This window comes from Sarcophilus harrisii, chromosome 4 (assembly GCF_902635505.1).
Source record: "Sarcophilus harrisii chromosome 4, mSarHar1.11, whole genome shotgun sequence".
Classification (NCBI taxonomy): Eukaryota; Metazoa; Chordata; class Mammalia; order Dasyuromorphia; family Dasyuridae; genus Sarcophilus; species Sarcophilus harrisii.
Window position 1 is genome coordinate 158,548,876 of NC_045429.1, and position 18,580 is coordinate 158,567,455.

At 38.6% G+C, this 18,580-nt stretch overlaps 1 protein-coding gene across 1 annotated transcript in view; it reads left to right on the forward strand.

Moving 5' to 3' along the window:
* The first annotated feature begins 3,199 nt into the window (after window positions 1-3,199).
* MAP3K5 (mitogen-activated protein kinase kinase kinase 5) overlaps window positions 3,200-18,580 on the forward strand; it is a 257,445-nt gene continuing 242,064 nt past the window's right edge. Inside the window, exon 1 of the mRNA XM_031968589.1 lies at window positions 3,200-3,961. Coding sequence (XP_031824449.1) covers window positions 3,481-3,961 — 481 coding nt within the window. The 5' untranslated portion in view covers window positions 3,200-3,480. The remainder of the gene's footprint in view (window positions 3,962-18,580) is intronic.

An 18,580-nucleotide genomic window follows, 5' to 3' on the forward strand; every position in this document is an offset into this window, starting at 1 on the left:
GTGGAGAAGAAAGGCCTTGTCATTTCTTTAATGACTCCAATAATCAAAGGCTTTACACTAGGTATGAAAAGTCCTTGATCAGTTAAGAAAACCTAGAAATTCAATGTATGAAATGGAATGCCTAAATTCAACCAATTTAGATTGGTTGAAGAGACTTGTTCATGCCCTGTGGGTTTTGTATACAATAAGCCAGATTTGGAACTCGGGCGCTGAAGCATCTGGAAGCTTAATTGTTGGAACTCTTCTAGGCATACCCATGAGAAGAATTTTAGGTTCAGTGTCAGACTCCTCCCCTCCCACCCCTTCTAGAACTTCCCATGAACATCCTAGCAGGTTTCTTGCTATAGCTGGCTGTAGTCTGCATCTGGAGCCACAGACATACTAGCCATAGACTACAAGGAATCCAGGAGAAAACTATTATTACTCCATGTCTAATGGGATGGAAACTTCATAAGCATTCCCACAGAGGGGACAAGAGACAAGGACTTTCCATAACCAGAAGCTTTGATTTGCTTTATTGTTTCCTCTCCCAAATTGGCAGAAGAGTTTATTCCAGATATTTCAGCAGAATACATACATACATATATGCATATGTGTCTATATGCACACACACACACATATATATACATATATATTTACCAACTGTTCTTTCAGCTTTAGTAAATTCTTGTTGTTGAGCTCTTTCAATCATCTCCAACACTTTGTGACTCCATTTGAGCTTTTTCACTGGAATGGTTTGTCATTTTCTTAAACAGGTTTAAGGGACTTGGCTAGGGTTTGAAGCAGAATTTGAACCTAGGTCTTTTTGATTCTAGGCTTGCACACTGAAACACTTAGTTACCCAATAGTCATTTGTAAAGATCTGGTTAATTTATTTATGTTAATTGGTGGCTCAGTGGATAGGTGTTGGTTCCAGAGTCTTCTGACCTCATATACTTACTAGGTCTGTGACCCTGGGAAAGTTACTTTTGTGTGCCTCAGTTTACTCATCTATCAAATGAGCTAGAGAAGGAAAATGGTAAACACTCCAGTATCCTTGTCAAGAAAATTCCAAAGGGGATCACTGAAGAATAGATGCAACTGAAAAACAACTGAACAAACTGATAGTCATAGGCAAAATAGCAATGGTGGGGGTTTGTGAGCTATTGTTTTAGAAAGACATACGGTACTTCTCAGGACCTAAATGGAGCAAAGGAATTTATTAATTAATTAGTATAATCTCCCTCCAATTTTACTAATGAGGTACTTAATCCCACTTAATCTAAATCAGAAAGATGGTAATAACTAGCAGAGATGTTATTTGAACCCAGAACCTCTGATTATAGGTTCTGTGATAAACTGAATCATGGGTGGGGACCAGGTAAGTGACCCTCCAATGCCTGTCTCAGAGTCAGTGGATGCATTATAAATGTTCTAAGAGAGGATTAGCTATGTTTTCTTTACTCTATTAGAGTTAATTCCTCAACAGGAGTCTTAATTTGAGTGCTGATTATTTTATCTCTTAGGGATTCCTTGAGGAACTGAGGATCTTCAGACTAAAGGGTGCCCTGGCCTTTATGTAAAAATCACAGTCTTAAATTGAAAATAAAATAGAGGCAGTGCAACAATTGAATGTAAAATCTTAAAAGGATTTTGAATTAATCTAATCCAGGTTTTAACCTAGAGTCTGTAAATTCAACACAGGCATATGTGTATGCATTAATAAGTTTAATATAACTGATTTCCTTGTATGCTTTTTATCTAAAAACATTCTGAGAAGAGAAAGGAGTCTGCCTAAAGGCAGCTAGAGCTCTGGGCCTGGAGTCAGGAAGAACAGAATTCAAATTCAGATTTAACCATTTACTAGTTGTTCAATCCGGCCAAGTCACTTAACCGCTCTCTGCCTCAGTTTCCTCAATTGTAAAACGAAGGAAATAATAGCATTTATTTTGCAGAGGCTGTTGTAAGGATCATTTGTAAAGCACTTGGCACAATGTCTGATGCATAATAGGCTTTTAATAAAAGTTTATTCCCTTCTTCCTCACTCTCCCATTGGCATTTCAAAAATGAGTAGGAAAGGGGCAGCTAGGTGGTGCAGTGGATAGCCCTCAAGTCAGGAGGATCTGAGTTCAAATATGATCTCAGATATTTAACACTTCCTAGCTGTGTGACCCTGGGCAAATCACTTAACCCCAATTGCCTCAGAAAAAAAAAATAAGTAGGAAAGATCCCCAGGTCGACTTCAAATATTTCAAACGCTACTCCTTGGGTCCCAAGCTCAAATGTGTTACGCACAAACCTCGGAGCCAGCCAAGGCCCTCTGCCGCCTCATAGTTTAGCTCCCTTTGAAATCAGGGTCCATGCTTGCGCAACCTACTTGTTCTCAGGCCAGGCAGTCACAACTTAAACCAGTGAGCACAGCTAAACAGGAGCCAGGCGAGGGCGCTACGGCCGCGGAGACCGTCTCAAACTTACACCAACCGTAGCGAAAAACGACTTTCGTAATAGCAAAAGAGACTTTGTACAAGCCCCCAGCTTTCTGAAGTAAGTGAGGGCTTGCATACTGAGCTTATTCCGAGATAGGTAGCTAGCTGTATGGTGAAAACCAGAGGGAACGTACAACCTTTTGCTGAGCACCAGTCCTGCAGAAGGACCTGGGGAGCCACTGAGGACCGGTAGCAAGTGAGACAACACGGTCGCTTTCACCTCGCCGGAGGGCTTCCCAGCAGTGCCCGCCCCCAGGGGCTGGCCCCAGACTCTCCCAGCTCCAGCAAAGGGGCGGGAAGAAGGCAGTTAGCCGAGGGGACTTGCGGCTGGATGAAGTCGCTAGCCTCCAGCCCTGTGGGTCGGCGCTTAGACGAGGCGGCCGCAGCGATCGGAAGAGAAAAGAGGGAAGGGGAGGAGGAGGAAGCTGCAGTTGACTAGGGAGGCGTATCCTGTTGGCTTCTGGTGTGCGTGTACAACACTCTGCGGTCCCCCACCGGTAAGGTATCAGCCAGGTGGTTCTCCCTGGGACTGAGGAAACCCCCGCGGTCCCCAGAGAGCGCGCCGCGGAGAGGAGAGCGCACGCCACGAGAGCAGCTGGCGTTGCGTTATGCTGTCAGTGGCGCACGGAGTCTCCGGAGCTTAGTGCCGCTTGGCAGTCAGGCGGCACAGGTTTATTAAGAGCCCAGCCAGCCTAGACAAGGAGGAAGCGCTTTCTCCCCATCCGCCTAAGAGCTTGTCCCCACACCGCTTCTACACCGAGCCTTGCAGCGAGCGAGAAACGCGGCCACGGAGGCGCCCAGGAGGGGAGACGCGCCGCCGGCTAGCGGCGTCCCTCCGGGAGAAAGAGCACCGGAGAAGAGGCGGCGCCGCGGTGGAGGCGGCGGCGGGGAGGGTGCTGCGCGAGATGGCAGCTGCCTAGCCCGGCGGGCGCGGAGCAGCCCCGAGCTGTGGCTGGCGAGACGGGGCGGCTGGGCGGTGGACCCCACCGCGACCGCCGCAGAGCCCCTGGAAGAGATGAGCGCCGAGGATAGCGAGGGCATCACTTTCCCCGTTCCCCCGTTTAGCCCCCCGGGCTTTTGCACCTTCCCGGAGGGCGGCTGCAGCCGAAGGGGCGGAGCGGCAGCAGCTGCGGCTCCAGGCGAGGGGAGTCCGTTCCCACCACCGCCCCCACCCGCCGGTAGCTTCTGGAATGTGGAAGGCAGTGGCGCCTCTGTCACCTGCACTGGGGGCATCTCGGCCGCCGCAGTTGCGAGCGGGGCCCCGAGCGCCCCCCGGAGTCGGGGCAACTCGACTGGCGCTGGCGGTGGCAGTCGGAGAACCACGGTGGCATACGTGATTAACGAAGCCAGCCAGGGGCAGCTGGTGGTAGCTGAGAGCGAGGCCCTGCAGTGCCTGCGGGAGGCATGCGAGGCGGTGGGCGCTGCGCTGGAGACCCTACATTTTGGCAAACTGGACTTCGGGGAAACCGCGGTTTTGGATCGTTTCTACAATGCAGGTAGGCGAGATGAGTGCACTTCCTGAAGCTCTTCTACCTTCTTATATGGCTGTTTTGCCCTTCCCTCCCCTCCCCCACTTTTTTTTCTTGACTTGAGCGCTCCCCTCTTGTCGCTATCTCTCTACCGAGAGAGTGCCCAGTGGGGTAACATACTGAATGTGGCTTCCCTACGAATGTGTGTGAGAGAGCCTCCTTTTCCTCTCTTCCCGGACTACTCTAGGGTCCTGAAGTTGAGATTGAGCTTTTGCCTTATACCAACCTTTCTTTGCCCTGGGATTCGTATTTAATCTTTTCCACTCACCTCTGCCCCGATCTTTATGAGCTGAGCTCACTATTTCTAAGAATACCTGCTTGTACTTTCAGCTGACAATCCTTCCTCTCGCCACCCTTTTTCCTCACTAGATGTTTGGGTATCTCATTTAGGTTCTGAGTACGAGATCTCCAACCAGGGTACATGCATTTGTACCTAAAGACTGAATTTTCTATCCAGTCTCATTTTACCTCAAGTTTTGATGACTGTATTTCAGCCACCCCACTTATTTGCATTTTCCAAGTTTGTTCTCTAGGACAGTAATGATATTGTAACAAACACAAAGTTCCCTATTGTCCTTGTAACATTGTTGGAGAGAAAGAACCCGGTGTTTTGCCAAATGGTGTGTGCTGTATTCTGGAACGTTTGTCAATATACACGTTGTTTAAAACGTTAATGACTGTCTGGAGAGCTCAAGATGAATTGAGCCATAGGTAATTAAAGCAGTTGCTAGCATAATCCCTTCCAAAAATAATTTTATTGTACTGTTCTAACACCTGCTACAGTAGTTTGAGAGTTGGGGAATTTGTTTAGTGACTGAAGCAAGTTGCCATCTCTTGACAGATAAACTGAAATATTCACACTATTTTCAAGAATGTGTATATGAAATTAACCTCCTGTGGCCTTTTGAACATAATTACACTGGCAAGTATGTAAAGCCATACGTTTGCATTAATATAACTGTGGGTTAAAATCTGATTAAAGCAATTTCAGTGCAGTAAGCATATCTAGAAGATGTGCTTATATAAAAGGCTTTCGATTCTTGTCTTGTTTTTAGGCCTGTGTTTCCATTCAGCCTCTTCAAAACACCTGAAGGTTGCTTATGTCAGTGCTGGAATTCGGCCATGGCTGATGTCTCAATAGCTCAAAAATAAGAAAAAGAGCTTCATGTTTGGAAAGACAGGCTAAATAAAATTAAGTCTTTCTGATTCTGATATTTGTTAAAAGTATGGGCCTGTATACCTGAACATACATTATTGCTAGTTATCTAAGTTACATAAACCTTGGAAAAAACATCTAATTTATTTGGAATACACAATGTGGGAAATAGTAAAGAAGTAACTAAAATACTGCAAATCAGAGAAAGATTTTCTTTGCTATATTTAGCTTTATTGCATTATTAGATGATTAACAAAAGTTCCTGCTCTATACCCTCTGGGTAGCATAACTCCTAAACTACTTGGAAGCATGGTTTTAATAAGATTATTTTTTCTACTTATATTTTACCACATTCTGATTGATGATTATTACTGCTAAATACAAAAAAAATAAATAAAAAAACTGTATCCATTGGCATCATAGATCTGTTTGTTTGTTTTTTTTCTTCAATCCAAAATGTATTTGAAGTAAAATCTAACAGTATTTCAATGGGAAATTGTTCTCATAGTTGCAACTGGGGATGCTAGGAATGTATTATAAATGGTTAGATTATATCTTTACCTAATTATAGATTATACTTTTACCTAATAGATCTCATTTGACAGTGTGGAAATAGGCTCAGAGAAGATAAAAGGATGTACCCAAGGTGGCACAGGTAGTAAATGGTAGAATTGAATAAATGATAGAATAATCCACTCTAGTGTTTGAAAATATCAGCTTTCTTTAACTTGAAAGTTGAATTTGCAGCTCTAAATAAGTGCAGAAAAGACAATGTGATGGCAGTGATTTAAACTTCAGTCATTAATAATATAGTGTAATTATAGCTTTGAAATATTTTTATGAAAGTGCAAACATATATTATCTTAGAGGAACAATGACTATATTTTAGGAAATACATTGGGAGCTTCTTGTTTTGAAAAACTAGGAGAAAATTAATGGATTTCCTTTTTGCTCGTACCAGTACATTTTGTAAATTTAGGGACTGGTTTAAAAAAAAAAAAAAGACTTGCTTTTCTCTATGTGAATATTATTTAACTATTTAAATTTTTTTGGTCATTTTAGGTCAGTTTGTGTAAGGGTTTTTTTGGTTTGTTTTTTAGTTATTAAACTTGTGTTATAATTTTTAGAGGTATAACTTTCACTTTTTTGGAACAAATATCACTTTACAGGGTCATTTGCACTCTTTCCCAATATCTTCCTTGTCAGCATTTAAAGTTCTTTCATCATTATTTCCTTTCTTAGCTTTTATGTTGAAATTCCTGCTATATTATTAGTTTCATGGAAATTCTCCATATTTACATATTTAAGAAAACATTATTAAAGGGACAAGAAATGCCATAGTGACAAACATTTTATTCAGTAGAATTCAGTGAATAGTAAGAAATGTCATAGTTTGCCCTTATACATGATGTTTAATTTACAAATGGGTTGTATCCTAAATTATTCAGAGATTTATCCTGTGGCTAACCTGCTATGTGCAGAGTACTGTGCTATGCCCTAAGGAAATAAAATATTTAAAAGTAACCACCTTGTCCTCTTGTGCCTTATAAGTGTTTATACTTGGTTTCTAGAATTTTTTTCAAATGTTGAATTCATTTGCCAATTGAAAGAATGTTATAAATAGTAAACTCATTTCTAAGGAAGATTATTTAACCAATAATAACCAATAATAGTTTAACCAATATTCAAAGTATAAAATTTAATAATGTTTCCATGAAAAATTGTTCCAACTTGGCAAGCTAGGAACATATTATCCCTCGTCCCACCCCCATCCTACTTTAATCCTAAGCAGGATTTCCCTGGCTCTATGCTATAGGTCATGGCTTCCTTTGACTAGGCTGAGGATCCTAGTAGTGATGGCTGGGATGTGGAAGGTATGGGAGCTAAGATAGAAGGAGAATTATGGTAGGAAGGTTGGAATAATAGCCACAAACTGACAGATGCATCATTTCTCCCCTTTACTGCTTCCTCCTGTAATTCAAAGAACCATCCAAAATAAATTTATTGGTATATTTTCTACTCTACACTGGCGCTCTTTCCATTCTTCTCTGTAGTGAGTTTCAAGAATTCAATCACTAGCTTTCATTTATGTTGTTGCTGCAGTTCAGTCATGTCCTACTTTTTGTGGTCCCATTTGGGGTTTTCTTGCCAAAGATATTGGAGTGCTTTGCCATTTCCTTCTCCAGCTTATTTGACAGATGAGGAAACTGAGGCAAACAGGACTAAGTAACTTGCCGAGGGTCCCACAGCTAGTGAGTATATGAGACCACATTTGAACACAAGAAGGTGAGTCTTCTTGACTCTAAGCCCAGCATTGTATCCATCATGCCACCTACCTGTCCTCATTTATTATTAATGCTAGCTAATTGCTTCTAGTCATGGCCTTACTCCTCCCTTGGCCTTCAGCAGAATAGGAATTCTTTATATTCTCTTCCCTAAAGCAAGCATATGGTCCTTTTGTCTTTGGGTTTTTTGTTTGTTTGTTTGTTTTCTCTGACCAGCACACTTTTTGACTTCAGTGTCATCCATTTGTATGTTCCTTCTGACAATTAGGTTACAAGCCATCCCTCCCTCTTCATCAGAGTTTGTATTTTAATATAATCCTCCTGATAAAAGTTATCCCTTATGTTGGAATATCAACAGAGTTGTTAGCCCTTGATTTTCTAGGATATTTCTAACATTTCTGTAGAAGGAACTTTTACATTCAGACTATTTTAGAATTCTTTGTATTTGAATCCTTTGCCATCTTTGCCTTTTTTTTTTAATCTTCTGTTGTTACTTTAATAGAAGGAAAAACCCAGAATAGTAGCCAGATTATCAAAGGAGACCAGAAGTCCATTTGTCAGAGTTCAAGGAAACATTGTTGGCATTGTACAGGCCAGGCTTTCCTTATTGGTCTGGCTTCCCTTCTTTACACACAAGAAAGTAGTTGAATAGTATTTAGTGAATTTATGAATGTATGAGATTTTTAGTTTTATGAATTTATGAAATTTGTGAATTTCATCTTGAAAAGGAGCTTAAAGATGTCATTTATTTTATATTTGAGAAAACTGGGCCCCAGAGAGCCTAAGTGACAGAGATAACATTTGAACCTAGGCCGTTGTACTCCAAATTCAGAGCTTTCTCCTTTTCTTCTCTCTCTCCCACTATCTAGATATCATGTACTTGTCCATCTAACCTGATGCCACAGATAGGAAATAGAGGGACAAGGACCATGGCTGGGGAGGTGGCATGAAATGTAGAAGACTTAGGCTGTAATGTGAGTTCTGTTGGTTTGGGGAGAAAAGGAAGAGTGATTCCCAGAAAATTCAGGGATATAAAGAAGCAAATTTTATTTGTGTATTTTAAAATATATTTGTTTTCGTTTGGTCATATCTGACTCTTTGCGGCTCCATTTGTAGTTTTCTTGGCAAAGATACTGAAATGGTTTACTATTTCCTTCTCTAGTTCATTTGACAGATGAGGAAATTGAGGCAAACAGGGTGAAGTGATTTGTCCAGAGTCACACAACTAATAATGTTTCTGAAGCAAAATTCTAACTTAGAAAAATGAGTCTATTTGCCTCCAGGCCCAGCACCCTATCCACTGTGCTACCTAGCTGCCCTGGTATATAGTTATATCTATTTAAAGTATATGGTTATATATGAATTATTCCAATAGCTAAAATGGTCTCCTAGTCTTTAATGATGTTCTTGGGGATGGGGAGGAGGACTGCTGAATTTGGAATCAGACAACTGAATTTCAATTCCAGATTTTGCTACTTCAATTCCAGGTTGTACAAGTCACAGACCTTTTCTCAGTCTCATTTTCCTTTTCTGTAAAACATTAAGATAAGACTAAATAGCCTTTAATTGCCCTCCTATTCCTAAATCTAGGGTCCTATGATACTTCAGTAACCTATCTGATCATATATAGGGAATCCACTACCTATATTTGAGAAAGATGAATTTATCTTGAAGGAACAAAGAAGATTTTAACCTGGGGAAGAGGAAATTTGAGACTTGTCTTCAAGTATCTGAATGACTTTCTTGTGAATTAAATTTGTTCAGCATCATTTAGAACAGTGGCAATTGGGCATTTGTAACTAGATGTGTGTATGTGTATGTATATATATTTGTATATGTATGTGTACACATTTTTCTACTGTGAGAGATGTTTTTTTGTAATTACTGGCCATTTAAAGTTCTTTAATATTGTCTATAGTTTTTGGAGGGGCTGAGGATTAGGTCCAGGCCTGTCTTGAAAGGTAGTGAGTTTCCCATCACTCAAGGTCTCCAAATAGAAGCTGCATCATCATTTTTGAAAGCTAAGTGAGAGTTTCTTTTCAGATATATATTAGACTAGATGATAAACATAAGAGCCTTTCCAAATTGGAGTTTCTGTGCTCTGAAAATGTAAGTGAATTTTTAGCTTCTATCAAAATTAAATTAGGAAAAAGAGAAAAAAAACATGAAACGTAACTATGTAAGGTGACCCTCCGGTTGTGATACTGACACATTAGTCTCTCTCCTTAATTGCTAAGACTTACTACTTTCTTCCCTTTGCTGGAGATAATGAGTTGTAATTTATCACGTTTACAGATTATTATAGAAGGAGAAAAACAGAAAGTGGTTTATAGGATCATGTTTATTCTAGAACCCTTTTTAATGGGAGGTGAACATTTAAATCTATTAAACTTTGTTCTTAATTAGGAACAACTTTGTGAACAACAACAATCAAAGATCCATCCAAGTCAGTGTGTGGCCATTTCCTTGGAGGACAAGGGGAAGAATGAGAGCATGAATGTCAAAAGAGTATTTAATATATTAAAGTTATAACATGGCTGAATTAAGTACTATTTAATAGATAGAGCATGCTATAAACATTGCACAAAATAGTAAACATTTATGTTAAAAACTAGATTTTTTTTCCTGCCATGGTAATTAATCATTTTATTGTAAAAACATCACACTATGATTCATGCAGGAAGGAAATTATATTCCTCACTATAAGTGTTTATAGAAAGATCTGTGTTCATTTAGTTTGGTGCTTCCCGACCTTTCTCAGTCTGTGACACACTTACGACCTCTTTAGAACTCAGAAGGAGGTATGAATGGTTAAAGGATATCAGGATGCCTGTAAATTCCTACCTCTAACTGCATTATTCCAGCGTCTGCATATCTGTTCTCCATTATCTCTCTACCTTGGTCCACTCCTCTATACCAGGGCCGTACTCTACTATAAGGAGAGGCCATATTCTTCTGTGTTACTAGGTGCATTTAAAGTATTGGAATATTATAAACTAGGTCTTTGGACAATCACTGCTGAGGGAGATCATGTCCCAAAGGCCAAGTGACTGACTCATCAACTTGTGAACACTGGAAAGTGAGTAATTGGCAGCTGGGTCAGTAGCAGGTATGAGATGTTAATTAGGCACATGCAGTGGTTAGTCTTTCTAACTCTTCCAATGGGGAGAGCAAAAGTCTGCCAGGAACTGGAACTTGATAAGAAGCGAGAGCTCTGAAACTGGAAAAGGCAGTCTGTTCTGAGCAATGGGGAAAAAATTCCTAGTGATAGGCTGGCTCCAGGATATAAAATGTGCAGCCATTTAGAACTAAGGACCAGATCTAATTAGTGGTGAAAGAACTGAGCTTTACTCAAAACTGGGATCTCCAGATCTTTTAGTGATCTGTGGACAGTTGTCAGTGCTCTTTCTACTTGAATGGGAGGAGGAGAGGGGAGAATGACTGTATATGCCTTAATCATTAGCATTTCCTTCACTTTAATTTTTTTTTAAAAACCTCACCATTATTCAAAGAAAGGCCATATAAGAAAGTCAGGTGAGTCCATGACACACACAAATTTAAGAACTCTATCTAAAAGAAGAACCAGTTTTATCTGTAACTAAGCTTTTGGCCTAAACTGGAGATTCATGTAGTGGCAAGAATTGTTTTTGTTTTTCAGTCTTGTCCAGTTGGATAAGACTCCATGGACAAAGTCCCTGGGGTTTTCTTGGCAAAAATACTGGAGTAGTTTGCTATTTCCTTCTCCAAGGGGCAAGAATAGAATTTACTATTTCCCTTCCTATATTCAAAGCCAAATCGGTCTATTTTCTATTTTGTGGACTGATCATTCCATTTCCCATCCCTGTGCATCTTCATAAGCTATTGTCCAGGTTTGGAATGTATTTCTTCAGTCAGTCAATAAACATTAAGCACTTACTAGATACCAGAAATGTTCTGTCACCTTTATCCCTTAGAAACCATAGTTTGCTTCAAGGCTGAACTTGGATACTATCCCCTAGTTAGGTTCCCCTACTTTTTGTCTTTTTTATGTTTTCTCCCTCCTAAAATTATCCTGTACATGTTTTGAAAGCTGCAGAGAACAGTGGAGAAAAGTACTAGATTTGTAGTCAGTGGATCTTGTAAAATCCCACTTCTGCCATTAGAAGTATCTGGGTAAATCACTGGACCTCAAATCAGGAAGAATTTTGCCCAAAATATTTCCCATCTGTATGACGTTGGGCAAATCTGCCTCAGTTTTCTTGACTGTAAAATGGGAATAAAAATAGCATCTCAGTCCTAGAGTCTTTGTGCTGATCAAATGTGACAATATTGGCAAAATATTAGCATTGTGTTGGCACATAGTAAGTGTTTAATAAATGCTTGTTTCCTCCCTTGCCTGCCCTGCCTTTCCTTTCCTTGTCCTGCCCTTCCCCCCTTTTCCTTTCACCTTTCCCTCCCTTCTTTCTTTTCTTCTTTCCATTATCTGTATGGCTTTTGGGAAAATGTCCCAGTTTTCACCATTTCTATAAAATGTGGATAATAATAACATGTGTTGAGGTTGAGGTTGAGAATCAAATGAAACAAAATTTAAAGCACTTCACAAATAGTAGAGTGCTGCAAATACTAATTATTCTTAACTTATTGTATTATTTACAGTATTTTTTTGTCATTTATAGCATCCTTGGGCTTCAGTTTCACTACCTCTAAAATTAGGGGGCTGAACTGGGAGACCTAAGAGATTGTTTTCAGCTTTCTAAATAGTCTTTCTACCTCTTCTCTTCCCCATTCCAATACACCTTTCACTTAAAGGCCTCACTAATTTTTCTTTTTTTTTTTTTTTTTAATTTAATAGCCTTTTATTTACAGGATATATACATGGGTAACTTTACAGCATTAACAATTGCCAAACCTCTTGTTCCAATTTTTCACCTCTTACCCCCCACCCCTCCCTAAATGGCAGGATGACCAGTAGATGTTAAATATATTAAAATATAACTTAGATACACAATAAGTATACATGACCAAAACATTATTTTGCTGTACAAAAGAATCAGACTCTGAATTATTGTACAATTAGCTTGTGAAGGAAATCAAAGATGCAGGTGTGCATAAATATAGGGATTGAGGAATTCAATGTAATGGTTTTAGTCATCTCCCAGAGTTCTTTTTCTGGGTATAGCTAGTTCAGTTCATTATTGCTCCATTAGAAATGATTTGGTTGATCTCGTTGCTGAGGATGGCCTGATCCATCAGAACTGGTCATCATCTAGTATTGTTGTTGAAGTATATAATGATCTCCTGGTCCTGCTCATTTCACTCAGCATCAGTTCGTGTAAGTCTCTCAGGCCTTTCTGAAATCATCCTGTTGGTCATTTCTTACAGAACAGTAATATTCCATAATTTTCATATACCACAATTTATTCAGCCATTCTCCAACTGATGGACATCCATTCAGTTTCCAGTTTCTAGCCACTACAAAAGGGCTGCCACAAACATTCGTGCACATACAGGTCCCTTTCCCTTCTTTATAATCTCTTTGGGATATAATCCCAGTAGTAACACTGCTGGATCAAAGGGTATGCACAGTTTGATAACTTTTTGAGCATAGTTCCAAACTACTCTCCAAAATGGTTGGATTGTTCACAACTCCACCAACAATGAATCAATGTCCCAGTTTTCCCACATCCCTCCAACAATCATCATTATTTTTCCTGTCATCTTAGCCAATCTGACAGGTGTGTAGTGGTATCTTAGAGTTGTCTTAATTTGCATTTCTCTGATTAATAATGACTTGGAGCATCTTTTCATATGACTAGAAATAGTTTCAATTTCTTCATCTGAGAATTGTCTGTTCATATCCTTTGACCATTTTTCAATTAGAGAATGGCTTGATTTTTTATAAATTAGAGTTAATTCTCTATATATTTTGGAAATGGGCCTCACTAATTTTTCTACAGAGCAGGTTTGACACTGTCACTCCTGTGCAGGGTGAGCTCCAGTGACTTCCTGTTCTCTCCAGTTTAAAGATAAAGTGAAAGTTCTTCATAACCTGGCCCCTTCCAACTTTCCAATCTTCCTGTGTTCTATACCTCTCCATGCACTCTCATTCAGTTACTTGACTGTTGTAATTCCTGGACCACTAAAAACTCCATTTCCTCTTGCCATATCTTTGTACTGATTGTTCACCTTCCTGAAAAGCTCTTCCCTTTGAAATTACATCCTGTCTACTCCATAAATCTTCTACATAGTTAGTTATTGACTTTATGTATGTATATATATTTATATGTACATAATACATATCTGTACAACACTCAACATATATAAGAGCTCCTTGAGAGTGTGGACTGTTTTTACCTTTGTTCCTATTCCTAACTTAACACAGAGTATGGCATCTAACTTAATAAATAATAAATTTAATAAATTTAACTTAATAAATAATAATGTAATAAATGCTTGCTGACTGATTGATTTAGATAATTACTCCCTATCCCAATGTGGCCTCTTTGGAATTGAACCTGTCTTCTATAATGACAACTACAACCACCACAGCAGTTAAGAATTGTTTCTGACAGTGAATGCATCATTCAGTTTCCTCCATCAACCTTTCTTTTCCCCTTTTTCCTTTCTTGCCTCTGCAGAGAAGCAAGGTATCCCATAATTCTTTGGTATAGATTTTTAACTTTAGCTGTTTTTCCATTGAATTAAAGGGAGAGACAGATATGAATAGAAGAAAAAGAGGGGAAAAAACCCTTTTTGGGGAAAGGGTTTTAGGGCTCAGCTATGAAAATGGTCCTTGGTTTTTCAAAGGTATTTCTGAATAATCACCATCTTCATTTTTCACCTTCTCTTAGTTAAAAAAAAAATAGCAAAAGACAGAAAACCCAGGATGTTGTGACATACCAAGATATAAATAAATTGCCAGAATATGCTGGTTTAGAAACATTCTTGAAGAGAAGCATGACATCAGGGAAGTGATTCTATGACATATAAGTGAATTGGATTTAAGTGAAGGAGGGCAAAGATCATCTGCCTTACTTTCTCTTCCAGAGCCATCTGGATCCAGTGGCAAAATACAGATCAAGACCACTGTATGTAAAATCTAATGAGACCAGAATCAGGGTTTTGATTTCCTCTTATCACCCTCTTAGCAAATCTCTGCTGTAGTGGCTCAGAATGTAGATAGCCCTAGTCAGCTAGTTTCCAGATTTACAACTTTGTTAATTAATCAAGGGAATGAAATGAGAGTTGGGTCAACACACCATCTTCAAGCATTGCTCTGCCAAAGCTGAGAACAGGAGTAGGCAAGATAGGAAGCTGATTAGATACAAATGTGTAGTGGAAAGAAGAAACGTTTTTCCTTCTTCTTTTTTAAGGCATTGATGGGAAGTTGTTTTTATATTTGCAGGACTATATTTCTTTGCTCACTTTTATTTGCTGCTTCCTCATCCTGTTACTGATTCATTTCTCAGTTGGGTCTCTCTCATTGTCTCAATAGATTTCTCTGCTCTGTAAAATAGTAGCAAAGAATCTTTAATTTTCTCTCTATTTTCTAGCCCTAATCCCCAAACTAGAGAAAAACAACTTACTGTTAGGGCTGTATGACCTTAGAGAAATTGCTTAACCTCTCTGACCCTTAATTTCTTCTGTGAAAGGAAAGGGATGGGCTATCTCTCTTTCTTCCCTGGAGATATGCCCTCTTCATTCAATTATTATGTTACAAATGTGTTTTTAATAAATAGACAAACTAACAAAGGTTAAGTATATATAAGTATGCATGTATGTATATATGTATATAACACATATATCAGTATATGTGTATGTGTATATATATATATATATACTTAGTCTTTATATACATATATTCAGAGATAAAGTATATATATAATATATATATGCATATATATAGAGAGAGAGAGAAAGAGAGAGAGAGAGAGAGAGAGAGAGAGAGAGAGAGAGAGAGAGACAGGGAGACTCAACATTAAAAGAAAGGAAAATGAAAAGATATAGGAGGGAACTCAGGGAAGGAAAATTGTCTCCATGTTAAGTAATCTAGGCATGTACAGGACAAGCTCCCTCACAAGGAAAAGTTTCAGACTTTTAGGGTAGCCCAAGGGGAAAGGGGAGTTATAAGGTTACTATCTTGGAATATATAGTCCAAAGTTTCATTCATTCAGCTTCTTTATCCATGTCCTCATTATTAATGTGCCCTTGTTGTTCATTCATTTCAATTGTGTCTGACTGTGATATGGTTTGGGTTTTTCTTGGCAAAAATATTGGAGTGGTTTACCATTTCCTTCTTCAACTCATTTTGTTGTTGAGGAAACTGAGGTAAACAGGATTAAGTGACTTGTCCAGAGTCACACAGCTAATAAGTGTCTAAGGCCAGATTTGAAGTCAGAAAGATGATTCTTCCTGACTCTAGACCTGGCATACTAGCCACTGTGCCACCTAGTTGCAACTTGATGTGTCCAAGCAGCCTCAATCCTGGAATGCAAAGGCTGCCTCTACTTGAATTTTATTATCACAGCTCCATGTGGCTTTCAGCTTTTGTGAGTCTTACCAGGAATAATTCCTTTTTTGAGTCTTTCTCTTAAAAACACTTACCTAATTTTTATAGATCCACTGTAGAAATGTGGAGTGTTGTTCCTAATCCTATGGTGTTGCTTCCTTTCTGCCCTCATGGGACCTCATAAAGGGATCTTGTGGCAATGAGCTATTTTTAGTTAGTTTGATATTTCATCATCTGACCCCCTTTTCCATGGTTAGGATTGTGAAAGACGTTTTTCTTTCTTTCTTTTTTTCTTTCCTTTTTTTGGTCAAGATCTCTGATTTCATTCATAGCAAGGAAATCTTTACTGTCACTACTGACTGGTGACTTCTCTGCAGCTTATAGTTTTAGAGTGGCACCTGGGGTACCAAGAGGTTATGTGACTTGCTTAAGTTCACACAGTCAGTATGTGATGGATCCCAAGTCTTATCATCTACAAGATATGTTAGACTCTCCATCCAATATGTCATACTCCCCCTCTTTTTATTTATTAAGACCCTCCACATTTTTAGTGACAGAAAATTTTGATCTCTTTGGATTACAAGTATTTTGTGACACATCAGGAGAGAGTACATTTTAGAGCCAAGACTCATTCTCAAGTGGACAGTAACATTCAAGTGATGCAATTTTAAAATCTTGCCTTTGGCAGCACAAATGCCTTGTCTTGGCTCAAAAGTGTTCTGTTTCTGGAAGCTTGATAAAAACTCTCTCTCTCTCTCTCTGTCTCTCTCTGTCTCTCTCTCTCTCTCTCTGTCTCTGTCTCTCTGTCTCTATCTCTCTCATTCTTTCTCTCTCTCATTTTCTCTCTCTCTCTCTCTCTCTCTCTCTCTGTCATTATATGGAGAGTAACAAGAAGAACATTTTCTTTGAGAAATTTACAATCTAATTGTGAAGAAGGAAAAAAAAAAAGCAAAACTTTTAAAGAGAAATCTGGATTTGCAATTAAAATAGTGTAGAAGTTCCCAGTATGAAAACCCTTTTTACTGATGAAGACTAGCAACCACCCTATAATATGATCTTTTTTGTTTGTTTTTGGTTTTTTGTTTTGTTTTGGAGAATTTTTTTTTGGTATTAACGTTTCTATTTAAAGTTCTGTGTTTTCCTAATTTCTAAAGTGAAGGATTTGGAGTAGATGATCTCTAAATGAGCTCTGAAGTGAGCTCTGAAATCTCATGAATCTAGAAAAAAGGTTTTTCCTTCCTAATCCAAATCCCAGTGTTAGAAGTGGTTGCCTTCCATTTCTTCATGATTTGCAAAGCATGTTATTATTTTTCTGATTTCTTAGTACTCTTCAAATTGTACATTTGAGCATGAAACTCCATTGCTTCTTGTGTTGTGATATCTGGAAACTGTGGGAAAATTAGACAGTCAAAACTTGAATCATCTACTAGTTCCTTAATGGAGCAAGCCATTGCAGAAATTATTTGGCCTAAAAATGATTTTTAAAAAAGAAGAACCTAAAGCTACAATTTTATAAAAATTTATAACTTAATTAAAAGTTTTGGAGCCCACATAAATATATTGCATATTTATGTAAATGATGATTGTTTCTTCAATAATCTAGATTTCCTAAAACTGGCATTTGATCTTCCAAAATTGTCTAAGAGTATTTGCATGAAGAGATAGCATGAGATAGTGGAAAAATATTACTGGACTTGGTGCCAGGAAGACCTGGGTTCCAATGCTGCCTTTGATATTTATGGTGTGACCTTAGGCAAGTCATTTCTCTGAGTCAATTTCCTCAACTTTAAAATGGTTATGGCACTTGTATTAGTTACTGCATAAAGTTGTTTTGATGAGTGTAAACTATTCTGCAAACTTTAGAGTGCCCTGTCAGTATGAATTTTTAATATTGTTGCATGAACTTATTTCAAGGAAAGTAAAGAATGTCATTGACTTGGTAATAATTTAATCTTAAGAAAATGGAATTTTATGATTGTAATCCTGTTTCCTAGGATGTATTGACTATGAAAATTTGGGAAAGGTAAGAGTCTGGTCATAGTGAAAGTTGATTTTAAACCATGTTTTTTTTTTTGGGGGGGCAACTTGGTTTTTAAATCGCTCATGCTTATCTTTTTAGCTGTGCAATAAAATGCATTTTTTTTCAGTTATTATAATAACATTTGCATGTGCAATGAAACGTGTTTTCCCCCCCAGTGCACCCAGTAAATATTTATTAGGAAGGCTTGGGGTCCAGTTTCCTTGTCAAGACCCTATAGAAGTTGGAGAACAGTATTCTAACTTGCATGTGAGTTAGGACATGTCTATTTAACTTGAATTTCTTGCCTAGCAACTCAGCATTGCCAGTAATCTTGTTCACCTAAATTGCATTTGATCATTGGAAAACCCAAAACAGAAATAGACAGGAAATGCTTGCTTACAATGTCTTGTTCCAGACGCTTCTGATTTCAGAAGCTTCTATGTAGAAAAAAGTGTAGAAAATTTGTTGTCATCAAATAAAACCTGTTCAGTGGTTGAATCTACTGGATATTAGGGGATCAACTCATAAAACTTTTGCTTGTTTACATTGTTTCTAAGATCTGAAAATTAAGATCGTTTGGCATTATGAGCTCTTTGAACAGTCCAGATTAGTTGTTCCGTATAATTAACGCTCAATA